The sequence below is a fragment of the Nycticebus coucang genome, chromosome 6, assembly GCF_027406575.1.
Source record: "Nycticebus coucang isolate mNycCou1 chromosome 6, mNycCou1.pri, whole genome shotgun sequence".
NCBI lineage: Eukaryota > Metazoa > Chordata > Mammalia > Primates > Lorisidae > Nycticebus > Nycticebus coucang.
Window position 1 is genome coordinate 100249710 of NC_069785.1, and position 27958 is coordinate 100277667.

General features: G+C 41.5%; 2 protein-coding genes across 2 annotated transcripts in view; one reads left to right on the top strand and one right to left on the bottom strand.

The window, feature by feature from the left end:
- LOC128589246 (annexin A1-like) overlaps positions 1 to 27958 on the bottom strand; it is a 104079-nt gene that overhangs the window by 50615 nt on the left and 25506 nt on the right. The window lies entirely within an intron of this gene.
- On the top strand, positions 3638 to 27868 carry WHAMM (WASP homolog associated with actin, golgi membranes and microtubules). The gene is made up of 10 exons (XM_053596199.1): positions 3638 to 4354; positions 6744 to 6917; positions 9364 to 9514; positions 11556 to 11725; positions 13127 to 13292; positions 16987 to 17171; positions 18940 to 19026; positions 19294 to 19389; positions 24267 to 24729; positions 26719 to 27868. Exons 1-10 carry the CDS (start codon positions 3767 to 3769, stop codon positions 27009 to 27011), a joined length of 2373 nt encoding a protein of 790 aa, XP_053452174.1. The 5' UTR covers positions 3638 to 3766; the 3' UTR covers positions 27012 to 27868.

Genomic DNA, 27958 nt, shown 5'->3' on the forward strand with positions numbered 1-27958 from the left:
GTAGGGCATCTTTACATTTGTTTACATTTTTCTTAACTGAGAATGGCATTGTGAATGGTCTGTGTTTGTGTAGTTTTGATAAATTTTAACTTTTCTTTTTTTTTTTTTTTTTTTGGTTTTTGGCCAGGGCTGGGTTTGAACCCGCCACCTCTGGCATATGGGACCGGTGCCCTACTCCTTGAGCCACAGGCACCGCCCAATTTTAACTTTTCTTAATAGATTTGTATATATATTATGGTGGTAACTGATAAAATAGACTAGTACTACACATTTTATGCATTCATGATATAATTTTTTCTTATTTTTTTGCAATATTTCTAGACTATATAGTTCATCTGTGAGTTTTTTCAAATTGTCACAAATCTCCAAAAAATTTCCCAATATATTTATTGAATAAAAATCCACATATATGTCGACCCGCACAGTTGAAACCCATGTTGTTCAAGGGTCAACTGTATCTTCTTCTTCTTCTTCTTTTTTTTTTGTAGAGACAGAGTTTTACTTTATTGCCCTCGGTAGAGTGCTGTGGCATCACGCAGCTCACAGCAACCTCCAACTCCTGGGCTTGGGCTATTCTCTTGCCCCAGCCTCCCAAGTAGCTGGAACCACGGCACCCGCCACAATGCCCGGTTATCTTTTTGTTGCAGTTCGGCCGGGGCCGGGTTCAACAGTAGTGTATCCCCAAAATAAAAAAACATTGGAAGCAAAATAAAATACAAAAAGCAAAAAAAATTTTGAAAAAATTATGCAAAGATGCACGTACAAGAATGCTCAGCACAACACTTTGTATTGGCAAAATATTAAAATTAACCTATGTCTATCAGTGGGGAATTTATTAGGTAAATCATGATGCAGTTAACCCAATATTGGAAAGTATTAAAAATAATGACCTTGATGCCTTTTTTTAATGTGGAAAATGCCTGTGATATATTTGTAGGTGGACAAAGAATATGCAAAATATTGTTACAGTATAATCATCCCTACACAGAATATTAAAGTTGTCTAGAGAAATAGAACCAATGGAATACATACATATATGGAAAGAGAGTTATTATAAAAAATTGGCTTATGTGATTATGAAGGCTGACAAGTCCCAAGATCTCCATGTGGTAAGCAAGATGAAGACTCAGGAAAGCCAATGGTGTAGTACCAGGCCTAAGGCCACCAGGCTTAAGGCCCAGGAGAGCTAGGGTTTCAGTTAGAGTCAGAGGTAGGAAGACAAAGATAACCCAACTTGAAGGTAGTCAGGCAAGAGGAATTTCCTCTTATTCCGCCTTTTTGTTCTGTTCAGACCTTTAACTTATTGGATGAGGCCCACTCACATTAGGGATAGCAATCTGATTTACTCAGTCCACTCATTCAAAAGCTAATCTCATCCAGAAACACACAGATCAAATATTTGGGCATCCTGGTGGTCCAGTCAAGTTGACACATAAAATTAGCCATCACACATATAGAAACCTGCTATAGAGTATGTTCCTTCCAAATTCATATGTTGAAACACAATTGCAACTGTGATGGTATTTGGAAATGTGATCTCTTTGACGTGTTTAGGTCATGAAGGCAGAGCCCTCAAGAATGGGATTATTGCCCTTATGAAGAAGGCCCTAAAGACCTCTCCCACCCCTTCTGCCTTACCTTGAGGGCACAGTAAGAATACAGTAATCTATGGATCAGGAATCAGGCCTTCATCAGACCCAAACTGGTTGGTGTCTTGATCTTGGACTTCCCAGCTTTCAGAACTATGAAAAATAAACTAGGTGTTTATGAGCCACCTAGTCTTCTATGGTATTCTGTTATACCAACCTGAATGGATTGAGGCATCACACACACACACACACACACACACACAGACTCACACTCACACACAGACACACAAATTCACATAGGCACACACTAACACACACACACACTCACTGACATACACAGACACACATACAGACACACTCATACCAACACTCATACACAGACACACACACATACGGGTTTATATCTTTTGAGTTATTTTACTTTCTTCTTTGTATTTTTGATAGTCTATTTTTATAATAATCAATAAATCTTTATTTTTTATAATATTAATATATGCTATTTGGCTTAAAAAAGCAAATACAACTAGAGTAAATATAAACTAGTCACACATCCTAATAACACCACTATGTTGTTTCATGTGTATTTTTCCATATTTTTTTCTAAGAACAGGATACAAACTTATCCCTTCTCATATACATAAAATGGAAATTACTTTTATAATTAGATTGATAGCTTCATTTTGAAAAACCAAATTGATTAGAAAACTACTAGAGAGGATAAAATAGCATAAAATGAATATAGATGGTGAAAACACATGATGTGAAGAATATACCAAAAAGATATTTAAAAGACTATTCAAATTATAAGTAAATCCTATTGGCTAAAATTATATATTTTTACATATTTAGGGGAAAGATAAATTAGCTGAAAGGTTATTTCTTCAAGAGGATTGGTGAATCTGAGGGTCACAGGCATCAAAGGGGAGGGGATTTTAGACAGCTTTGGACCTTCAATCTGTATTCCACAGAAGTTCCTAGATGCCCTAATCAGGTCATCTTCAGGACAGAGAGATGCCCTAAGCAGAGGTGTCCTAACCTGTCCTTGTTTTTTTTCATGTTTGTTGTTGCTTAACTGTGGGGATGACAGCAAGTGCAACTCTGAGCTTCCACAAGCTCTTTTAGTTGTTTCTGAATCAAGAACCTGCAGGCCTTGCTTTGGGAAAGGGCTCCTGAGCTTGGCTCCTTGGGCATTTTCCGATTACCCCCACCCCCAAGCACACTCACGGGATGGGCCCTAACATGTACCGAACCTCACTGTGTCTACACTGTGTTTTCTAGGCGGAGACTAGGGCTTTCTTGTTCCCTGTCGTTCCCACCCGCAAAATGGATTTCCTGGTAGCTCCTTAAATAGATCTCTAGTAGCCAGGTGATCTTATTTAGTCTCTGAAAGGTGGTGTATCCTAAGACAAGTTACCTTTCTGGGTCTCTCTTCATCTCTAAAATGAAGAGTTAGAAAGCAGATTTCATTTAAACACTTTGGTTGGAAGCTGGGATGCTCTGAGGCAGAGACATCGTTTTGGATTTTCCCTGTACCTCGCGGCTCTCAAATACTGGCCATAGAAGACACTCAATGAAAGCTTATTGAATTGACAAAATTAAATTTCGTGGCTTTTACCCAGTGCTTGGCACTGAGAAGTCCTCAATAAAGATTCAGTTTATTTTCGCTCTCCCCAGCACATCTGTGACATTCTTGAGGACAGGAACCATGTATTCAACAGGACCCTGAGAGAAAACAAAATAAGGTGGGTCCCAGTTCTCAAGAAGTCCACAGTTTAGGGTAGGAAGCCAAGACAATAACTCGTTCATTTAACAAATATTTTCCAATGTCAGTATGTACAAAGGTGGACAAGTTGAGGCAAGAGTGGTAACTCCCAGGCTCCGAGCCAGGTTGCCAGGCCGGGTTGCAAGGTTGGTTGCAGGGGGCTGGGTCGGCGGAAGCCCTTTGAACCTTTTCATTGGTTGTCGCTGACCCATCGTCTGTCCCCCACCAATCCCTGACGCCGCTGGAAGGCCCGCCCGCATACACAGCCAATCCGGAGGCGGAGGCGGGGGTGGGGGCGCTGTCACGGGTTAGAGTCCGACGGAAAATGTTTCGGTTCGGGCGGTCCAGTGGTTGGGGGCACAAGGGGGCCGGCCTCGCGCGCGCGGAGCTCTGGGGCCGCTGAGTGCCGGCGGCCATGGAACTCGAGCAGCCCGACAGTCTGGAGGGCTGGGTGCCGGTCCGCGAGGACCTCTTCGCCGAGCCCGAGCGGCACCAGCTGCGCTTCCTGGTGGCCTGGAACGACGCGGAGGGCAAGTTCGCCGTGACCTGTCACGACCGCACGGCGCAGCGGCAGTGGCACCGGGAGAGCCGACCCGAACGTGAGGCCGCCGCGGCCCGGCCCAGCTGGGCCGGCCTGCTCTCGGCCGCCGGGCTCCGCGGCGCGCACCGGCAGCTGGCGGCGCTGTGGCCGGCCCTGGAGCACTGCTTCCCACGGCTGCCGCCGGAGCTGGACGCGGGCGGCCGCGGCGCCTGGGGCCTGGGGCTCGGGCTGTGGGAGCTGGTGTGGCCGGCGCGCGCGGGCCCCGGCGAGGCGGCGTTGCAGGAATTGTGCCGGCAGCTGGAGCGGTACCTGGGCCAGGCGGCCGACGGCTGCGGCGGCACCACAGTGCGCGACGCGCTCTTCCCGGCAGAGGGCGGAGCGGCCGACTGCGAGAGCCCGCGCGGCTTCCGGGAGCGCGCCCTACGTGCGCGGTGGGCAGAGGCGGGCGCGCGGCTGCACCAGGTACGGGCGGCGCGGCGCCCGCGACCCGAGTTCGCTCGTTACTAGCTTTGGTTCCGGTCCGAGGGTTCCTCCGCTACCGGGAACTGCGAGGCTTACGGGGCGGGGAGGCCAGCGGAGCCCCTGGGGACAGGCAGGAGCCGCGCGGGGCGGATGAACGCGCTGAATTGGACAAGGGAGCGGCTGGGCCGGGCCAGCCCTTGACCTCTTCCCCGAGGAGGGAGGCAGACCCGCGTGTTGGGACGGGAAATGCCAGAAATACTGAAAGTGAAACTGAGAATAACCCTTACGCGTAGAAACAGTAACGCGGACTAAATGTAAACAATTTCAAAATTCTGTGTCTGAAGGGAGAAAGACCAAGAATGGGGATAAAATGTTGTTTTTCAACCGTTTTTATCTCACGGCACACTTACAGGTAAACTTCCGGGGCACGCTTAAATTATGTTGAGCAAAGAAAAAAAAGAACTTACTGTGCTTTGAACGTCTTTCGAAAAGAATTTAATGATCTTTAAAAATTATCTTGGCACACCCAAGATTGAAAATTCACAGCGTTTTAGAGGATGAAATGGATTATAGGAAATAGCTGTTTTGTTTTTTAAGTCATTGAGTCTTGGAGAGTGAGCTTTATTCCTCAGTTTGGAAGATCAGTCAAAAGCGTGTCCCTTTAAGGTGGAAAGAGATAGTTTGAGAAAGAACAATTATTTGAATGGTAAATTTAACAGAGCCCAAGGGGAAGGGGAAGTCCAAGTTCACAAAAGCGTTGAGAAAATACAGCTTATATACCTATAGCCACGATTTACGAGGGACAGCTAAGGTATGGTGCTTTATTCTCCAGCCTGGGCACGTCTGCTTGCTCTCTCGGTAAAGCTACTATTGACCTGAACTAGATTTTTTTCTGTGCATTCTTTTGAGAAAAGGGAGGTGTAAGAAAAATTCAGTCACATTTCAATGTCTTAATTATATCCTCTTTAAATATAGAATGAGTTTTCAAAATTAAAATGGTTTTTTATTAAAAAAGCTATTAGGTCATCGTAAAGATTTATACACCTACTTCTCCTGTTGAATTCACTTTATAATTTGAAGAACCCACAGGGGAGTTTCAGGCCGCTCAAATTTTGATCTTCAACTTTATTATTTTGTGTCAAGAGTTTTGCTTTTTAGACACTAGGTTTCTCACAGAGAAGTAGTTTCTCCTTAAAATCTTAACATTTATATGGTATGTGTACAGTTGGAAAAAAATCACACATTTCCCATGTTGAAGTTCATTCAGGGGTATTATAACACTAATATAGTTACTGTTGAGCTAGCTATTCACATAAGTGTAGTTCATATGTTTATCTAGAACTTAAAAATGGGCAGTGATAGAGGCTTAAATACAAAGCATACCATATCCATGGAAGTTTATATAATTTTAATACCTTACATTTAGAATAGAAATGCAACGAGTCTAGAATTAGACCAACTGCTAGTACTGCTAGGATATTTAATATAAAGCTGACTGTTTAAACTCTGGAATGCTGAATAGTCTGAGAAATAAGGCTGACAAGTATCAGTTACCTTAAGTTTTGCATGTGTGTTCAACAGACCATTCACTTTTTAAAACACGCTAATCACTTGGATAAAACTACAACTGAAAGTAGATCACTTTATTCTTTAGTGGAAGGATAGAAATGGAAGAATTTAAGAATCTGTTGGTTGACAAAAAAAATCACTAGTACTTGATTTTATTTCTCTTCTGGGGGTAAGATAATTTTCCACTAAAGAAGTTCGCCTAGATTATAAACTGGTTTATCTTCTACCCTGCATCAGAAGCAGTGCTTATTGGGGACTAGAGCCACATGTGAACCTCTGTAAATGAGTCGACACTTTTGGGGGTTCAGCGAGAATATTAACTGGGAGAATGAAGAGAGCCAATGTTGGAGAAGTAGTTGGAGACTGCTCTGTAATGTCTGTGAGCTTTTAAAAAGGAGTACAGCCTCACAAAACGTTTAACAGTCAAAAAGTCCACTATCTATGTCCCAAAGGTAACTGCTACTAGCACTTGGTGATTCTTTGGGCCCTCTTCTCAGCATACTTCCTACCAAGTTGAGATAAAATTTTTGCATTCTGTTTTCTGCCCTATTTAATATTATAAAAGTTCTCATAACAGTCTTCAAAAGCACAGTGCTGAATGACTACAGTAATATTATTCTGCCATGGATATATCATAATTTATTTAACCATTTTTGTTTTATTGGGCATTTGGTTTGGAAGACAACATTTTCATATTTAGTCGTTATTTAAAATTGATGTATTAAAGTTAAGAACTTTAAGTTTTCTTTAATTTTGTTTGGTGTGTATGATTTTATAAACACTGTCCAGATTTGAGCTTTATTTACATTTTGCCTTCTAGGTTCTTCAAGAACACGGAAAAGCCAACACCATGGTATCATTAATGAAAGTTTATCAAGAGGAAGATGAAGCCTACCAGGAGCTAGTTACTATGGCAACCATGTTCTTCCAGTATTTACTGCAGCCATTTCGTGATATGCGAGAAGTTGCAACTTCATGTAAGCTTGATATTTTGGTATGTTTTCTTTATTTTATTTTTTTATCAGATATATTATTTCTTTAGTCACATTTAAGATTCAATCTGTGTACTTTGAGTTCACTCTCGTTTAAATATTGAATTTATGTTTAACGTTATTTTAAAAATGAAGACATGTTGGGCACTATTGATACTTTAAGATTTCCACATATTTGAGGGTTAAGCACTTTTTCTGCTCATGAATTGTTTTTGATATGATGTTTATTTCAGCTTGTTTTCTACCTGTTAGGGTACATGCATATTTCTTAGAGATGGTATGAAAATGTGAATAAGCAGGGCCCTAGACTGTAATTCTGCAGTTTAAACTTCAGTAAATGCTGTCATAGTTTCTATTTCATTGAGCCATTGAATGACCCTGTGACACTATTTAGAAAATACATTAATGTTATTCCAGTGTTACAAATGAATCTCGAGCCCAGAGGAGTTAGGTAGCCTGCCTTGGGTCTCAGCAACTGGAATCAGAAGAACCAGAGTGATCTTTCCCTCTCTGCCCCTGCACTGAGCCATCTCTCCACACAGAGGTCATCTCTCATGACTGCTGAGGGGTTCACATTACTCTAAAGTTGTCCTGTTCATTATTTTGATAGGCTCTTCTCTGGTAAGTCTTTATTTCTTGTACATATTTTTTCCTTTTTTCAAGGAACAGCTTTATTGAGATATCATTCACAGAATATACATTTAAAGTGTATAATTCAGTGTTTTTTAATATATTCAGAATTGTACAAACATCATTACTATCTTAATTTAGGACATATTAACTCCATGCTCAAAAAAAGAAACTCCATACCCATTAGCAGTTGTTCCCCACTCCCTCCACTCTGTGCCGGTGGAGTCCCCTCTTCTGGACGTTCATATAAGGGGAATCATTTGACATGTGGTCCTGGGTAACTGGCTCCATTCACTTAGCACAGTGTTTTCAGAGGTCATCTGTGCTGTAACATGTGTCAGGCTGTCATTTTTTTTTTTTTTTTTTACTGCTTGATAGGATTCCTTGTATAGATAACACCATATTTCACTTATCCATTTGTTAGTTGATGGATATTTACATTGTTTCTACTTTTGGTTAGTACCAATAATGCTGCTATGAACTTTTTTTTAGACTTCCTGTGTAGGCATGTTTCCATTTCTTTTGTGTGTATATTGGGGAGTAGAACTGCCAAGTCATATGATAATTCAGTGTTTAACCTTTTGAAGGACTTCTGGACTGTTTTCCAAGGCAAGTGCACCATCATATATTCCGCCAACAGTAAATGAGGCTCAACACTTGCTATTGTCTGTTTTTTTGGTCCAAGCCATCCTGGTATGTGTGAAGTGGTATCTCGTTGTGGTTTGGATTTTTTATTTCCTTGAAGTTAACTTGTGCATATTTCTTACGTTAATCGTGCTTTGTAGAAGCAGCACTGGGTGCTGGGCGACATGGCAGTACATATCTTAGCTCAGGGTGTTACTTCAAACTACCCCAGACGAAGAGGCTTATAAACAACACAAATTTTCTTCTCTGGGAGGTCCATGATCAGGGTGCCAGCATCCTGATTTGTAGGTGACTGTCTTGTTATACCCTCACATGGACAGCAGAGAGAGATATCCTCTGTCTCCTTCTTTTTATAAGAATCCCATTTATGACCTGATTACTTCCCAGAACCCCATCTCTAAATACCATCACAATGTTGATTTAGGCTTCAACATAAGAGGGGTAGGTAATTGTGAATGTACTTTCTTTTAGGTGGGCTGTATGATTTTTTTTTTTTTTTTTTTGAGACAGTCTCACTTTATGGCCCTTGGTTGAGTGCCATGGCGTCACAAAGCTCATAGCAACCTTCAACTCTTGGGCTTAGGCGATTCTCTTGCCTCAGCTTCCCAAGTAGCTGGGATACAGGTGCCTGCCACGCCTTGCCATTTTTTGTTGCAGTTTGGCCGGGGCCAGATTTGAACCAGGCACCCTCGGTTTATGGGGCCGGCGCCCTACCCACTGAGCCACAGGCGCCACCTGGCTGTATGACTCTTACTCTTCAGAAAAGAACCACAGTATTGCAAAGCTTCTTACCGTATCTGTAAAGTAAACCATCGCAGTAACTGACACCAGGGTACCATGTGCCAGGCCTAGTGCCGAGTTCTTAATCACACAGATGTTATTTAAACAACTGTGTTTTACTATTAATAGAGAAAAACATAACTTGACAGCATTCCCCTCTAGAAAAAGTCATTGTAGTCATGCAGAGAGAAGGCTTTCCTCTTCCATTGGGTGCCCAGCTCAGGGTCTCATTCGTGCTCAGTGAGGGATTGCTAAATGGATGAAAATTTAATTGACTAAACAGTAGTAATGAAAGTAGTTAAAATAATCTATATGACCAATTTCATTTCATTGTCTTAACAGCTCTACGTTGTTATTATCTCTGATTCAGACGATTTTCTCTTCTTTTTGTAGAAGTCTTTGGATGAGGATAACCTGGGTCCAAAAAGGATAGTTGCCCTGCAGAAGGAAGCCAAAGAATGGGCCCAACGGGCTGAAGAGGCTGTTACCTCTATTCAAGATATCACAGTGAATTATTTTAAGGAAACAGTAAAAGCATTAGCAGGTGATAAAAAATGCTATAAATATAATATTCATTTTATTTAAAAATCATTTGAGTGCCTCTTATATATGAGGTACTGTGTGCTGGGAATTCAGTGTATGGATAAACGTAAGTAGACACTGTCTAGTCTGGTGAGGAGAGAGGAATCTTTTTTTTTTTTTTTTTTTTTTAGAGACAGAGTCTCACTGTACCGCCTTCAGTTAGAGTGCCATGACGTCACACGGCTCACAGCAACCTCTAACTCTTGGGCTTACGCGATTCGCCTGCCTCAGCCTCCGGAGCAGCTGGGACTACAGGCACCTGCCACAACGCCCAGCTATTTTTTGGTTGTAGTTTGGCTGGGGCTGGGTTTGAACCCGCCACCCTCGGCATATGGGGCCAGTGCCCTACTCACTGAGCCACAGGCGCCGCCCCAAGGAGGAGAGAGGAATCTTAATCATGCATCTATATTCTTTTGAGCACATGGAAAATGGAAGTGGCAATGAATGACACGAAGAATAACATGGGTCCTCACTGAAGGCCTTTGAGAAGGGGTGTTTGTCCCAATACCTGAAGAGTAAATGGAGGTTGTGAAGGTGAAAGAAGTGAGGGTTGAAGGAATAGCATTTGCAAAAGTACTCTGGCTTGAGGGAACTTGGCCAAATGAAGAACTTTTTTTTTTTTTTTTTTGTAGAGACATTCTCACTTTATTGCCTTTGGTAGAGTGTTGTGGCATCACAGCTCACAGCAACCTCCAGCTCCTGGGCTTAGGTGATTCTCTTGCCTCAGCCTCCCCAGTAGCTGGGACTACAGGCACCGGCCACAACACCTGGCTGTTTTTTGTTGCAGTTTGGCTGGGGCCGGGTTTGAACCTGCCACCTCGGTATATGGGGTTGGCACCCTACTCACTGAGCCACAGGTGCCTTCCCCAAATGAAGAATTTAAAACCCGTGGGGCTGCACTGCAGAGAGGTCGCTGGCAGGACAGGCAGGGGTTAGACCCTGTAGAGGTGTGTGGCTGGGTGAAGGACATTTTCCCCAATCTTAAATCACTATTGATAACAGCCCCAAATAGGAAACAACTTAATGTCTGTCAATCCGTTTAAGTTACCGGACATTCGTAAAGCAGAAAACTACTTGGCTATCAAGCATAATTCTTATATCTTCTTTTTTTTGAGACAGAGTCTCAGTATGTTGCCTTCGGTAGAGTGCTGTGACATCAGAGCTCACGGCAACCTCAAACTCTTAGGCTTAAGCAAGTCTCTTGCCTCAGCCTCCTAAGTAGCTAGGACTACAGGCACCCATCACAACACCTGGCTATTTTTGGTTGCAGTTGTAATGTTGTTTTGCTGACCCGGGCCAGGTTCGAACCCGCCACCCTTAGTGCATGTGGCCAGCGCTGTAACCGCTGTGCTACGGGCCTCGAGCCATTTTTAAATGAAAAGAGTTTCTGATACATTAGGCAAAACAAACAAGTTAGAGATCAGAATGATGATCGTGGTTTTTTTTGGTCAAGCTATCCATAGTCTGTCTCTCTAGCTGGACATAGAAACAGTCTAGAAGTACATGCACCAAAGTATAAGAAGCAGTAATCGCAGGTGAGATCATGATTTATCATCTTTATAAAAATGGAGTACCTAAAATTTTATATCATGGCTATGTATTATTTTTGTAATAATAAGTTACCAGGATAAAAAGTTCTTTTAGGCACCTGTGGCTTAGTAAGTAGGGCGCCGGCCCCATATACCGAGGGTGGCAGGTTCCATACCTGGCCCCGGCCAAACTGCAACAACAACAAAAAAAAACAAAAATAGCTGGGCATCGTGGCGGGCACCTGTGGTCCCAGCTACTTGGGAGGCTGACACAAGAGAATCTCTCGGACCCAAGAGCTGGAGGTTGCTGTGAGCAGTGACGCCACAGCACTCTACCAAGGGTGACAAAATGAGGCTTTGTCCCTTAAAAAAAAAGGATGTTTTACAGGTAATATGGGAGCAATAAACAAAGGGTTAGCCTCTGACAAATTTTCCCCTTTTTAATATTTTATTTTATTAATTATAATCCAACAGGAATGCAAAAACAAATGGAACAGGATGGGAAGAGGTTTGGCCAGGCTTCCTGGGCTGCAGCGTCCCCCAGGTTGGAAAAGCTCAAGCTGATGCTGGCTCGGGAAACTCTGCAGCTCATGAGAGCCAGAGAGTTGTGTTTACATCACAGAAGAGCCGAAATTCAGGGAAAGGTAAGACAAAGACACCTGTAACTCTGTTTTAAAAACATACTTTTCTTTTAGCTAGCATTGTTTCCAGGCATTAATAAGGAGTCTTCCTTTATTCCAGCACCATCTTCTTAGAAGATAAGAATTTACAGACTGTGAAAGTTGCCCATAAAATTTCCTTTTCATCAAAATGTTTTTGAACTATAATATTGTAAGATTCAAATTCACTTTATAACGATACTGAGCTCAGCATTGAAGTGAGGAATATACTTTAAAATCATCCAGTAATGTTTTTAGTACAGCTTTAGACCCATCAAAAGGTGCTTCTTCTTAGGGTCATAGTTACTTAAATTTTGCCTGTAATCTTTTACAGTTTTTGACCCGGGCTGGGTTTGAACCCACCACCTTCAGTATATGGGGCCAGCACCCTACTCACTGAGTGTAATCTTACTTTTAATCTTAAATTAGAAAACACCGTAAATGGCTGCGTGTGGTGGCTCGTGCCTGTAATCTCAGGACCCTGGGAGGCTGAGGTGGGTGGATCCCTTGAACTCAGGATTTCAAGACCAGCCTGAGTAACTGCTAGACCCGATCTCTACTAAAATAGAAAAACTAGCGGGCGTTGTGGCACATGCCTGTAGTCCCAGCTACTTCAGAGTCTGAGGCAGGAGGATTGCTCAAGCCCTACACTCTGCCCAGGGTGACAGAATGAGACTTCGTCTCAAAAAAACCCCAAAAAACAAAACAAAGAAACAAAAAAAAAACCAAACCCAGAAAAGAAAACCCTGTAAATGACTATCATAGTCAGCTCACACTGCTATCACGAGATACCGAAGATTGGGTGGCTTAAATAGACATTTGTCTCTCACAGTTCTGGAGCTGGGAAGTCCAGGATCAAGCCTGCTGCCAGATTCAGTGTTGAGTAGGGCTCTTTTCCTGGCTGTAGGCAGTTGCCTTTTTATTGTGTGGTCATGTGGTCTTTCTTTGGTGTGTGTGCATGAGAGAGGAAGAAGAGCCACTCCACTCTTTCTCTTGTGAAGCACTAATCCCATCATGAGGACACCACCCTTGTGACATAATCCAAACCTAATTACTTCCAAAGGCCCCATCTCCAAATATTAGGAGTTAGAGCGTCAAGGTAGGAATTTGGGGGAGGACACATTCAGCTCATAACAATACCTTATTGCCATTTGTTTTTCTTAAAACCTGATTTTTTTTTTATGTTTCAAGGATAAGATAAAGTATTTGTAATGAATGTGAAATGAGGCATTTTTGTCTCATTTAGATGAAGTGGAAAAGGGTTTCTTCCCTCTGCTTGTTTTATAATGTAATGAGCAAGAAATAGAAAATAGCTAGAATGCTTCTAAAGTTTGGTTTTTAATATGCTAATTGTTTTAACTTATTCTTTTTTTCCATGTGAACAAGATGGAAAATCTTCCAGAACAAGAAAAAAATATAGGTTTTGTAGATGAATTGGAGATACAGTTTTATGAAATTCAATTAGAAATATTTGAAGTTAAATTTGAGATATTAAAAAATGAAGAAATACTGCTTCTTACACATTTGGACTCTATTAAAAGGCTTATAAAAGGTAAAATTTAAGTGTATAGATTAAAATGTTTAAATTACACATCGGGAAATACCATATTATCCATTCCTTATTGTGAATTATCTATAACATCTACTGAAATTTCCTAAGTAAGGTTTCCTTTCAGTATTTTTATTATTTAAATAATTTATGCATTGTTAACACATAGCAAAACAAAAAAAGAAAAACTACCAGGGGTGCCAAAAAACTGTATACAAATTTTACGAGATGTTATCTATGTATTACTTTCCAAAGTTGAATTGAATTACAGTGGCAATGTATAGTGTGACATTCGGTCAAAAGGTGATGTTAGTCAACTGAATGCTGGGGTCATCTTTGGATGAATAGGATAGTCAAAATAGCAAAAGCACAGTTGTCATTTGAAGAGTACAAGCCCATTTTGAAGTGGTATTTGAAATTCCAGAATGTTGTAGAAGCCCAATGACAGGAGGCATGAGTATGCAAAAGCCCAATGACAGGAGGCGTGAGTATGCAACAGAGCCTCCAACATGCCTCAGAGTTGTACACATTCGTGGTACATGCAACACGCATGGTGCCATATGTGACCTGCACAAGGGAAGGTCCAGAGTGCCTCACACAGCAGCACGTCCTGCTGTTTTTGTTGTGGTGTTGAAAAGTTCACACTCTTCCCACAGTCTGCCAGAGAGTGTGCATGTGGGACAGGAGTCAGCAGAATGTGCACATGATGCATTCTTAAAATAGCAAAATTGAAAGTTTTTATCCCAAGATTATTACCTTGAGCTAGACGAGAATTCAGTGAGAATTTGCTGGGACGATGGACAGGGTGAAGAGGTGCAGTGGAGTCTCCCCCTCCACCCGCTTTCCCGACTTAACTAACACCCCTTGACTTCTACCTGTGGGGACCTTAAAGGATGTGGTGGACTCTAGGAAACCGGCGATGCTGGCAGTACTTCAAAAGAAATTGAAACAGCACGTACAGTGATACAAGTGGATGCTTCAGTCAGCGCTGCTCAAACAGCAGTTCTTCACTGTAATGAGAAGTGTCTGGACACTGATGGTGACCACTTTGAGCCTCTTGTAATTGCAAAAGTCAGACGTGACTTGTATTCATCTTTTGTTATCAGTATATATTTAGTATTATAATTTTAATACAGTTTTTTCCTTTCTTAAAATGTGAATACATTGTTTTGGCACCCTCCGTATTATTACCCCAGTCCTATTATCTAGAGATACTTAGCATTAACAATTTGCTATATGACCTTGTAGCCTTTTTTATATGGTCATATATATATAAAGAAATACCCATCTTTTTTAGCCAAAACTACATTCTTTTCAGTAAGCTATTTTTCATTTAGTACACAATAACCATCTTTTCATTTCAGTAAGTAATAAAAGCATCAAAATTTTAATGGCTGCATAATATTCCATTACATGGATATACTGTGATTTTGATATTTTTGCAGTTTGAACAGCAGTATAGTGGAGACCTTTTCTTTACACGTCTTTGTGTGGAGGATGGATTATTTACTTAAATTTCTAAAGATCGAATTATTGGGTCAAGGGAAATGTGTAGTTTACATTTTTGTATAATCTCTATTAACACTACAATAATTACCTGAGATATGTTCTTTCCTCAACCTTCTATTTTCTGTTTTCTAAATTTCATACTACAGAGTGGCCCTCTAAATAGGCCATGCAAAATAATGCTCCCATCAGCCAAGCGTGAGTGTGTATTTCTCCCATATGCATGCCATTTAAACAAAAGTTTTTGCATACTGGATAGGAAAAAAATGAGATCTGTTTTTTATTTGATTATAAGTATACTGAACATGATTGTAAATGTTTCCTCATAAATGCAAAGGTATTTATTTTATGAACTGTCTATTCATGGTCTTGGCCCATACTTCCTTAGAATAATTCTTTTTCATATTAAGGATATTACTCTTTGTCTGGCATATGTTGTAAGTAATTTTTACCTGTCATTTGCTTTTTCTTGTCTTGCAGAAATATTTAATTTTTATGAAGTCACATTTATCAATCTTTTCCCCTCTGGTTTCTGCTTTTGGTGTTAAGCCTGGCAAAGTTCTTCTCCTTCCCAAATGATATCAATATATATTTACATTTTCTTTTAGCATTTTTATGATTTTGCTTTTTTAAAACGTTTATTTCATTTGCATTTCTTTCTTTCTTTCTTTGAGACAAAATCTCTGTCTGTCTCCCTGGGTAGTAATAAATAGCTCACAGCAACCTCAGGTCATCTTGGGCTCAAGAGATCTTCTTGTCTCAGCCTCCTGAGTAGCTGGGATTAGAGGCGCCTGCCATAACACCCAGCTAGTTTTTCTATTTTAGTAGAGATGCACTCTCACTCTTGCTCAGGCTGGTCTCCAACTCCTGAGCTAAGGAAATCCACCTGCTTCCACCTCCCAGAGTGCTAGGATTACAGATGTAAATCTCACTCAGCCTTTAAAAAAAACTTTTATATTCTTTAATCCAGTTGATATTCAATTTTGGTTTTGGTGAGAATCAAATATTCCTCCAAAAATTATTAGTGGTCTCAGTCACTGATTTTAAAAACATCTCTTCCTTTAACATTTCTAAAATTAAACATTGGATTAACTTTGGTCTATTTCTGAGTTATTTTTCTCCCCTGATTTATGATTTCTGGTGCTGGCTCCAGGATGTTCTTACTATACCATGGAAGCACATTTTAGTGTCTTGTATGGCACCCCACTCTGTTACTTCTCCACAAGTTTTCTTACTATTCTCACTCCTTTATTCTTCCAGATGAACTTTAGAATCAAGTTCAAAACAAACAAAAAACTCATTGGAACTTTGATTGGGATTAAACTTTGATTGGATTGCTTAAAATTAGAAATTACTTTGGGAAGAATTGTCATCTTTGCAATTTTGAATCTTCCCACCCAAGAACATGGTATGTCTCTCCATTTAAATTTTTTTTTCCTAAAGTTCCTCCATATTTAGTAATTTTCTTCATACAGATCCTCAACATTTAGTTTAATACTAGATATTAAAATTTTTTTGCAGTAGTTTCCTGTTGTAAGCATTTTCCATATTTAGGAAAAAATTCTATGTAAAAAAAGTTAATCTGGAAGGATGCCCACCAAACTGTTCCTAATGTCTTCCTCTGGGAATGGGAGTCAGAAAGTTTAGGGAAGAAAGTAGAAAATTTCAATTTATTTTATATACTACTGTAGGGTTTGAATTTGTCACAATAAGCATATTTAAAAAAATCAATGTGTAATCAAGATTAAATATTAAGTTACATTAATAAAATACTGCTGGTAGAATGTAAGCTGCTTTCTGGAGGGCACTTTGGCAATGGATATCAAAAGCTTTTAATATTCATTTGCTAAGAAAGTAATAAGAAATGTATCAGAGATTTATATAGAGAGATTTTTATCACAGTGAAATGAATAATAGAACATTGGAGCAGTACCACATAGGAATTGCTTAGAGAATACTGTGTTGCCATTAAAATTATATTTCCATCACATAGGATGTGTTCTGTAGACCTTCCTTGATCTGTATTAAGTAGTGTGTGTGTGTCTGTCTGTCTCTATGTACATAAATGTTAACAGTGATTCTCCCTGAGTGGTGGGATTACAAGTGACCTTTACTTTCTTTATGATAAAAAATATTGTGCATTATTTTATATAACAAAACTTGTTTTAAAGAATCATTCATACATTTTTAGAGAAACAAGATGAAGTTGTCTATTATGACCCATGTGAAAGCCCGGAGGAACTCAAAGTCCTTGACTGTGCAGTGAGGCTACAGGAAAAAAACTTGGAGGTGAAGGAGCTCAGCCGGCAGTGCCGGCAGCTGGAGTCGAAACGGGGCCGGATTTGTGCCAAAAGAGCCCATCTCCGGAACAGAAAGGTGGGGATGCCCAGAACCGCTTTCTTTCCCTTCCTTTTCCAGGGATTTCTTCTTTTTTTTTTTTTAATTTATTTTTTTCATTGATGGTATAAGAAACCAGGTTACACTGATTGCATTTGTTAGTAAAGACCCTCTTACAATCGTGTCTTGCCCCCAAAAGGTGTGGCACACACCAAGAGGGATTTCTTCTTTTTTGAAAGGTAAAGAGATATTGAAAATAAGTTTTTGCCAACATAGTGATTAAGTTTTTGAATGCTTATGTACATATCAGTGACTGCAGTTAAAAGGTATTTAAAATGTTCTTCCTAAAAGGATTATTTTTTTCTTTTGGGATTTAAGCATTTATCAGATCTCAAAATTAATTCATTCAACTATCTGTCGAATGCCCATTGGATATACAGATGCTTACACAGGTGTAATCACAATAAGAAGAAACTCTATTTCTAAAATATATTTCATTATAAATTATTGATTACCAAAAAGTCACAGATACAATATTCAACTCATTTCAGATCTTATATTTGCTGAATGATTTTTTTCTTAATTTTTAAAAACTCTGTAAATGCATAAAAGGTAACACACTAAGAAATTTATTTGTAACAGAAAAGAAAGTGCCTGTACTTCATTTTTATCCAGACTCTAGACTGACTTTTGTAGCTTACAAAAACATTTATTATCCTTTCATGCAAATAGAAATGCTTTTTAAAAAAAAACTCCATTAGAAGAATACAGCCTTTGGCCAGGCATGGTGTCTCACACTTGTAATCCTAGCACTCTGGGAGGCTGAGGCAGGTGGATTGTTTGAGCTCAGGAGTTCAAGACCAGCCTGAACAAGAGGGAGACCTCATCTCTTAAAAAAACAACAACAAAAAAACCAAAAAACCTAGCCAGGTGTTGTGGTAGGTGCCTGTAGTCCCAGCTACTTGGGAAGCTGAGACAAGAGAATCACTTGAGCCCAAGAGTTTGAGTTTGCTGTGAGCTATGACACCATGGCACTCTACCGAGGTTGACAAAGTGAGAGTCTGTCTCAAAAAAAAAAAAAAAAAAAAAAGAGAATACAGCCTTCGCATATCTGTGTTCAACTATCATAGCTTCTGGATTTAGGAACTGTTCTTCAGGTGATTGGAAGATATACAGGCATTTGGTCTTTGCTGTGCATCTCAGAAAACCTGCAGGCCCTGGGAGAAGTCCCCTATGGCTGCAGGGACCCTGAGGGGCTGTGGTGAGATGGAGGCATGCCATCGTGCCTTCACTTATCCAGACTTGAAGTAGTAACCTTCACTCCAGATAAAAGAGATTTAATTTACCATCAAGCATATGGCTACCAAGTGGCCAAGCTGTGAAGTGAACCCAGGTTAGATTCCAAAGCCTGACCTCAGCCATTCTGTTAACCCAGTGCCTTCCAAATTCCAGTATTTCCACAACTAAGTGGCAAGAGCTCCCCTGACCAGGGAAAGGGGAGGGATTTGTTAGGACACTTTCCATTTAAGAATGGGGGCTGCCTGTATGTTCTCTCCCAGTTAACTACGTTTTCTTCTTTCAAAGCACTCTGCCAGGAACAAACTATTCCTGTATGCAGCCAGTCACCATTTAGCACGTGACTGTGGAGAGCGCGGTACCACTGAGCCACGCCAGAACTGCTGCTCCTGAGTGCCTTGCACCACAGCCCAGACGCAGTGTTTTTTTTTTTGTTTTTTTTTTTTTGACCTTTTATGCTGTACCCTGGTAATATTAAAAACCACATAGGTGATGTGCATTACTCCCCCAGGATCAATGCAAAGAAAATCATCAGCTTAGATTGCAGCAGGCTGGAGAAAGCATAAGGCATTTTCATCAGCATCACAGTATTCAGATGGTAAGTTGCTGAAAGAAAATGTTTTATATTTGCATGGTATAATATTGCATAATGTAATGTTACACCTGAACTTGTGGAAATTGGAGTTCCCTGCCCTGGACCTGTAGCTGTCAGCCTCCTCCAGTCCTGCAGCCTGGTTACAGACCGGGGTGGTGGGTCATGCAGCCTTATAGCCCTTTTCCTTGCCAAGACATATTTTAAGTATATGTTAAGACATATTTTGTTGTAATTTTGAGCAATTTACAACGCATGTTTGTTTAAATATAGAAAAGAGACAAGATAAAAGCGGAGGAACAAAAGAAAAAAGAATGGATAAATCAAGAACGCCAAAAAACACTCCAGCGGTTGAGAGCATTTAAAGAGGTATGTTCTAGACATCTTAGGAGGAAAGTATTGAAAACAGATAATTCAGAACATGAAACATTTCAAATATATCATTCTTCTTGGTATATCAATAAAAAACAATATTAGAATTATCACTGTGTTACAAAGACTATGATATAAAACAACTGCTGGTTTGACATGGCAACACATTTGGGTATCTGCTCACCCCTCCTCACTGGGTGGTGCTAACTGTGCCAACTGTGATTTTTTTTTTTTTGAGACCAAGTGTCACTCTGTCACCCTTGTTAGAGTGCTGTGGCATCTTAGCTCATAGCAACCTCAAATTCTTGGTCTCAAGAGATCCTCTTGCCTCAGTTAGATTGGTCTTAAACTTGTGACCTCAGGCAATCCACCGCCTTGGCCTCCCAGAGTGCTGGGATTACAAGCATGAACCATAGTGTCCAGCCCCGCTGTGGTTTAGAATGGCAGAGAAAACTGAAAATAATCAACTACCATTGACTCTGCCTGGCTTTTCCCCTCATTTTTAATAAAAAATTCTCTTTAAGATGGACTAGGAGCAATGGCTAGTGCAGGCATAATACAGGCAACCCATAATTTCAGCACTTTGGGAGGCTGAAACAGGAGGATCAGTTGAGGTTAGGAGTTTGAGACTAGCCTAGGCAACAGAGTGAGACCCTCTACAAAAAATGTTAAAAAGCCAGCTAGGTGTGCTGGTGCATTCCTATAGTCCTAGCTACTCAGGAGACTAAGGCAGGAAGATTGAGCTTAGAAGTTTGATGCTGCAGTGCGCCCTGATTTGCACCTCACTGCACTGCAGCCTGGGCAACATAGTGGGACTGCGTCCCTAGGAAAATAAAAGTTCTTTAAAAACATTATTGAGGGGTAGCACCTGTGGCTCAGTGAGTAGGGCACCGGCCCCATATACCAAGGGCGGCAGGTTTGAACCTGCCAAACTGCAACAAAAAAGTAGCTGGGCTTTGTGGCAGGTGCCTGTAGTCTCAGCTACTCGAGAGGCTGAGGCAAGAGAATTGCCTAAGCCCAAGAGCTGGAGGTTGCTGTGAGCTGTGACATCATGGCACTCTACAAGGGCAACAAAGTGAGACTCTGTCTCTAAAAAAAAAAAAAATAAATAAATATTATTGAGGAAACACTGTGACATAAGTGTAGTGAAAGTGTTCTTTAAAAACAAATTTTAGGGCGGCACCTGTGGCTCAGTGAGTAGGGCACCAACCCCATATACTGAGGGTGGTGGGTTCAAACCCGACCCCAGCCAAACTGCAACAAAAAATAGCTGGGTGTCGTGGCGGGCGCCTGTGGTCCCAGCTACTGGGGAAGCTAAGGCAAGAGAATCGCCTAAGCCCAGGAGCTGGAGGTTGCTGTGAGCTGTGATGGCACAGCACTGTACCAAGGGCAATAAAGTGAGACTCTGTCTCTACAAAAAAAACAAAAAAAAATTTTTAATTTTTATAGTTTTGGTATCTGTACTTTTAAAAAATCATTATTTTATAATTTTTATTAATACATAATTATACATGTTTATGGGCTATAGTGTAATATTTTGATGTATACAATGAATAATGATCCCATCAGGGTAATTAGCATATCTATCACCTCAAACACTTAACTAAATGTAAACAGGTCTTTCTTTTTTTGTGACTGAGGTCTCACTCTGTTGGCTGGGCTGAAGTGCAGTTGTGTCATACCTCATAGTAACCTCAAATTCCTGGGCTCAAGAGATCCTCCTACCTGAGCCTCCCAAGTAGCTGGGACTCTAAGCAGAGTACTATCACACTGGGCTAATTTTTTCTAATTTTAGTAGAGATGGAGTCTTGCTCTTATTCAGGCCCATCTCCAGGAAATTAGCTCCTGATCCCAAGTGATCCTCCCGCCTCAGCCTTCCAGGGTGTTAAGATTACAGGCATGAGCCATCATGCCTGGGCTAGTAAATAGTTTTCTTTTTTTTGAAATAGGGACTTATTGAAGAGTATCATTGAATTGTTGACTATGAAACATAGATCTACTGTCACTCTTCCCCCTCCTTCATGCCTCCATGAGAAGAAACAACCCCTCCACCCTGGATAAGACTCTGAAAAGGTGTTAGAGGGATGCCATGTGTTAGAGGGACACCAAGAGCAGGGCCACTGGAGCAAATGAACCCTAACGTACTAACTTCATCTTGTTTTGTGGTCTGCTTTTCCACGTCATTGTCTTCTGACCACTGCCTGTGGCTGTTTTGGTGCCTTCTGATACCAGGCACTGTGCTGGGTGCTTTATGCTCATTCTTGTTTAATCTTTACAACCACCTTGTGAGATACCATCCTCACCACAGTACGGAGGGGGTCACATGACTCAGCTCAAGGCTAAACAGAGCCAGCACTGAAGCCAGCTCTCTCTAAGACCACAGTAGGGTTCTCAGCCTGGGCAGCGCCTCAGAAGCACCCAGGGAGCTTCTAAGTCCTGATGCCCAGCCACACCCCGGAGGTTCTGAATTAACTGGGGTGGAACAAGGCTTGGGCATGAGCGCAGTGGGGGCACATGGAAGTGGACACTACTGGCTGAGTGCAGAGCCAGTGTGGGGCAGGGTCCCCAGTTGATTGCTGTCATCAAGAGGGAATTGATTAGCAGATGGAGTCTGTACAGAGGAAGGGGTGCAGGACAGCTGTGAGTCTGTCCCCTCAGTCTGGCCCAGGCCTAGGCATTGGTTGACAGAATAGCAGATACTCTTTCAGACACAGACTGTGTGGAAATGGAGGGGCAGAGTTAAGATGACAGAGTTGGGCTCCTAAACTCCCAACAAACTACAGCAATTAGTTACAATCTAACAAGCTGATCTAAAATTGGGATAAGTTTTGAGTTTTCTAGTCAAAAAAATCCCATAATGGAGGTGTACGCTTTACACAGGCTGATAGGAAAAGGTCTGTGTGGCTTCAGTTCAGAGGAAAAGCCTTTGAGAATTTAGTTTCCTTCAGTTTAATATCGATCACCTACGTGATGAAGGCTCATGGACTTTTGGACTTCATGTGCATGAAGCATCCTTTTGCAGAACCAGGGAGTTTTGTGTTTACCAGTAAACGTCATCCTTGAAGGGGCAAAGCCAGCAAGAGCACATTTGGGAGGGAAGAAGGAGAGGGAGAAGGTGAGGTGTAAAGTCACGTGGTGTGTGCTACACCTGAAGGGCTGTCAGGAGGTAAAAGATTTAATTTGTCCTGGGTGACAGACTGCCCAGCCATGTAAGGCAGAATCAGCAGTCCTCAGTCATAGGGCATGTTGCTGCGGGATGCCAGAGCAGGGATCCACAGGTGACTGGACACCCAAATGTCAGGGGCCAGCTGGGTTGGACCACTGGAGCTGAGCCCTCTAGCCCAGAGTTTCTGGGATTCTAAATCTCTTGGCACTCTCCATGACGAGAGCTGCAGGGGGATAGCTGTGTGGCTTGTGTCTGTAACAGTGAGGTTTGGGGCTTATTGCTCTGATTTTCCTATTTGTCCTGAAAGGAGAAGAATGCGAGGGAGCTGGAAATGCTGAGTTTATCACGAATTGCATGATGTGTTTTAAATTTATATTAATAGTATCATGCCAGGCACAGTGGCTCATGCCTGTAACCCTAGCACTTTGGGAGGCTAAGGCAGGAGGATTGCTTGAGGTGAGGAGTTCAAGACCAGCCTGGGCAAGAGCAAAACCCCATCTCTATAAAAAATACAGTAATTAGTGGAGCACACCTATAGTCCCAGCTACTCAGGAGGCTGAGGCAGGAGGATCACTCAGGCAAAGTGACAGAGTGAGACATTGTCTCAAAAAAAAGCATATTTTATGCATGCTTTGCCAGTTTTAACTTTATGTTTTTGAGATATATTTATGTTAGTATATGTAGAACTATTTCATTTTAATGGCTCGATAGTATTGTTTTTTGTTTTATTGGCTAATAAAAAGCCTGCTTTAAGGGACCTCCACTCTCTCAAGATCAGTTCTGTGGGCTTGGCACCTGTAGCTCAGTGGCTAGGGTGCCAGCCACATACACTGGAGCTGGTAGGTTCAAACCCATTCTGGGCCTGCCAAACAACAACAAACAATTACAACAACAACAACAAATTAGCTGGGCTTTGTGGCAGGCACTCATAGTCCCAGCTACTTGGGAGGCTGAGGCAAGAAAATCGCTTAAGCCGAAGAGTCTGAGGTTGCTGTGAGCTGTGATGCCATGGCACTGTACCAAGGGTGACATAGTGAGACTCTGTCTCAAAAAAAAAAAAAGATCAGTTTTTTGTAGGGGTTAGGTTTTTCTTTATCAATTTAATACCTGAAAGACCAGAACTTTTTAAACTTACATTTTTTAAATTTGTGAAACTTGCTATAAGGCTAAAAGTTAGAGAAAAGAAATATCAGCAGTTCCTGTTACAGCTGTTGCTTGCATGTCCACCTGCTGGTATTTTCCTAGGCTTGTTTTTCACATGTTCACAATTTTAATACACGATACCTTGTATCCCACTATTTTCATTTAACATAACACCATATCTGATTTTTTCCAGATGTTTCTAGACTTTTGTATTATGATTTTCATGGCTGCTGCTTTCATCTAACTTTGTATTATTGGTACCTAGGGTTTCTCATTTTTCATACTGAAAGTATGAATATTTTTACCTACAGGTGTCTTTTCATATCTTCATTTGTATCACAGAGAAGTAGTACTTGATCAAATATTATAAGTGCTTACTTTTTAGCACATGAAAACAGATTTAGTCGTAAAGCTGCCTGTCCAAATGAGAAGTTGCCACTTTGTGAGTTAGACCATCTATGCAAAGAAGCACATCAGTATTTATTTACATTTATTTATAGAAAGTGTCAGCATTTCACTGGTTTGTGTTCCTGGCAAATTCTTTCTAACTGCTTTTCACTTTCAGAAATGTCCGGCTCAGTCTGTAATAAAGACCCCTTGCTCAACACCTGTGGCTCCAAGCCTGCCATGCGGTCCTTCCCGGCAGACACCCTCGCCAGCCTCCCAGATGGTGTCAGTAATTCTCCCATCCTCTAGGAAAACCAGAAATGTTCCCTTATCTGAAGTTAGTAATGTGAAAACCTCCAGGTGTCAAGAATGTCTTGGAGATATCCCTGTCCAGATTTTTGTTCCAGTTGGTAACCAAATACACTCCAAATCCAGTGATGAATTCTCACTGCCACCACCGCCACCCCCTCCTCCTCCACCACCTCCACCCCCTCTTCCTGCTCTGTCCTTGTCCTCTCAAGCTCTAGCTCCTCAGAACTTAGTTGGCAGAACTGCAGTGAAAGATGACCAGCCACTTCCTCTAGTGTGTGAACCACCTGCTGAGAGACGGTGGGATTCCTGTGAAAGTTCCCAGTGCCCAGGTAATCCTCCAGAGTCCTGTTCCTGCTTTCCATGGGTGGTAAAGCCCTTGGATCATTCTAGCTTTATAGCTCTCATCTTCAAATTGAAATCTTTGAAAAAACCCTATACAGTCTTAAAATACTCTGGTTATTTGTTGCCTTGAATATTACTCTTCTACTACAAAGTCAGTGTATGTTAAACCTGAGTTTGATAAATGCTAACGAAGCTTGAAGAAACCATCTTTATACATTTAATAATCACATGACTTGGGATTTCTGAGGCTATGGAAGATCGACCTATTTCAAGTTTCTTAAGACTTCAGTATATATTTATTACCACTGGAAGCAATAAGCTTTAAATTAAGTTTATGGTTTCATCTCTAAGCCTTTTACAGAATTGTTGTACTTCAAGCAGAATGTTGGTTGAAAATTATTGTAGAGGAATATTAGCCATCAGGCAGAAGGCTGTTGGAAATCCTTCTAAAATGTATTGTGTCCAAAAGAAAAAATGTTGTGTTGGCAAACATTTTGTGTTGGCAAACACAGTCTACTGAATACACGTGACTCTTTCTTTGTTTCACAGGCCATGGTTCTCACTCACACTTCTAATTATGGCTTTAGACATTGACTTGTGAGGATGGCTTTGGAGCACTGGACTTGGAAACTACTTGAGGGTTGTGTGTGTTCTAGATAAATTCTAGGAGAATCCATGTACGTTTGTTTTTAAAGATGCTTGAGTTCCTCCAGCTAGAGCACAAAAGGTGCACCGTGACTGGCGATGTGAATGACATGAATACAGCAGTTCAGACTGTGGTTCTGCTTGTTCTTTGTTCAGGTTTCCACTGTACCTAGAACCAGGTGCAAGTGAAAATGTCCACAACATGTGGTGGAGACCGAATGGTCCCTTTCCATGGGGTTTGCGACACTGTCATGTGAATGAAAAGTGAAAGCTCCTGCCCCTGTGTCTAGATGGGACCTTGCCTGAGGGCAGGCCTGTGTGGGGTGCTGCACTTCCAGCTCAGATTTAATGCACACGGCTGCAGGAAGGAAGCTCTGTTCAACTCATAAAATAAACTATTTAGTATTGAAATGAGTAAGAAAATGAATTAGCACTAGAAAATGCCCTTGATTGTAAAACTTGTCTTATTACTTCTAGAAGGAAATTCTAACAAGTTGTAAGTTTAAATCCAAAGTCAATCACTTTTTGTTAGCCATAGCATAGCCTTTCAATCTGGAACTGGGAATGACTATTCATCTCGAAGGTCTCTAGATTAGTGGCCGAAGTCGTGCCCATTTGCAGCTGGTGGTAACATCTCACCCCCACCACGGGTCTCAAGTTCCAGAGTGAAAAATGACTTCTCAGAAATGCCTTGAAACCCTGATCTAATTTGCGTATTGACAGCATTTCCACCATATGCAGGAAAATGTGCCAGTGCCACCCCCGCCAGGTTCATTGAGCTGCTGGTTAAAATGTTACTTTAAGCCTTTTCATTTGTGGAGACCTCCTCACTTCATTGGCCTAGAAGTGTTATTCGTTACTCATCACTAATGTCCAACACTAAAGCTACAGAAATAGAGCAGGGTAAAATTTTTTTGAAGATTTCTTTTAAATGGGCAGGGAAATGGAGGAGAATGAGTTTCAGTGGCGTCCACGTTGTGCACAATGGAGAGGTTACGTCCACCCTTGGTGCATCCGTAACTCTATTTAGAATCACAGGGAAAGACTACATTATTACACTAAAGTTGTTAAATCTCACATCAGTTAACACCATGATTTAAACAAATCATCATTCTGTCAAATGCCTTGATTACTTGATGGATAAGATCAACAGTCAAGATCCTTGTTGGAATCCAGGAGTTTAAGAACTAATATTTTTGTTTGACTCACTTTCTTCATGGCAACTTACAGGCACAGCCATGCACCCCTTCTGTTAGGATGTTTCTTGAGACACAGCTGTTACAATCTTTCCCTGGGATTGGGGACAGTCATGCTCTGTTTGCTCATTTCAGAATCTATGGATGAAGTGTTGGCTTCCTTGCGACAAGGCAGAACCCCTCTCCGGAAAGCAGAAGTGTCCACCCTGTCCCCTCCCCGTGCCTCAGTCAATGAGCATATTCTGGCTGCCATAAGGCAGGGGGTCAAATTGAAGAAAGTTCACGTGGACTCTGGCTCAAGCCCCAACAATAAGCCGGCCACTGACCTCGAGAGGAGCATTAAGGCAGCGCTGCAGAGAATCAAGAGGGTCTCTGCTGACTCGGAGGAGGACAGTGACGAGCAGGAGGCTGGCCAGTGGGACCACTGAACTCTTCTCCAGGTTCAGAAGCACCCCACAGCATGCTGGGGTGATGCAAGCTGAGCCAGGGCTGCTGCTTGACAAGCGGCTGGATGGGGTGCCTGTTCACACCCTGAAAGGCAGGCAGGCTCTGTGTGGGGCACTGCAGGTTGCTTGTGACACTGGCTCTTCTGTCTGGGGAGGGAGGCAGAGAGGGGGGGACCTTCACACACCAAGCCACAGTTGGGCTGTGAAAGGCCCTAAGAAGTGTTGCTGCCCTAAGAATAGCATTTATTTCTCATTAGTGTCATTCAGAATCACTCCCTGGTTCTGAATGTTCACGCTGTACTAGTGAACAGCACTGTTAACCTGACCTCGTCCTCCTATGTTACTTCAGCAATAATCGGGACACATTGCTTATAGTTAGGAGTTATTTTAAATGTTTAAATGAATTTTATGTATTGAAACAAACTCATAATAAAGAACTACTTGTAATGCATCTGTCCCTCATGAGGAAATGAAAAAAAAAATTAAGAGGGTTTAACTCTGTCACCCAGGCTAGAATGCAGCGGCCTGGTCATGGCTCACTGTAACCTGGAACTCATGGGCTCAAGTGATCATCCTGTTTGAGTAGCTGGGACTATAGGCCCCTGCTACCATGTCCAGCTAATTGATAATTTTAGAAGTTTTTTTTTGTGTGTGTGCGTGTGTACAAATGGGATCTCCCTATGTTGCCCAGGCTGCTCTTGAATTCTTGGCCTCAAGTGATCTTTCTGCCTCAGCTTCCCAAAGTGCTGTGATTACAAGTGTGAACCTAGCAAAAACAGAGTATCTTAACTGCTGTGAAAGCAAAGCTTTCCTGTCTGATAGGTTTATTTAAGATTTGTTTTGTTTTTGAGACAGGGTCTCACTCTGTCACCCTGGGTAGAGTGCCCTCGTGTCACAGAAACCTCAAACTTTGGGCTCAAGCAATCCCC

Excerpts from the sequence above, each read along its gene's own strand:
- WHAMM (XM_053596199.1), top strand. The coding sequence starts at position 3,767 with ATGGAACTCGAGCAGCCCGACAGTCTGGAGGGCTGGGTGCCGGTCCGC. Across the intron at positions 11,726-13,126 it reads GAGCCGAAATTCAGGGAAAG|ATGGAAAATCTTCCAGAACA; the intron begins GTAAGACAAAGA and ends CATGTGAACAAG. Across the intron at positions 17,172-18,939 it reads CCCATCTCCGGAACAGAAAG|GATCAATGCAAAGAAAATCA; the intron begins GTGGGGATGCCC and ends TTACTCCCCCAG.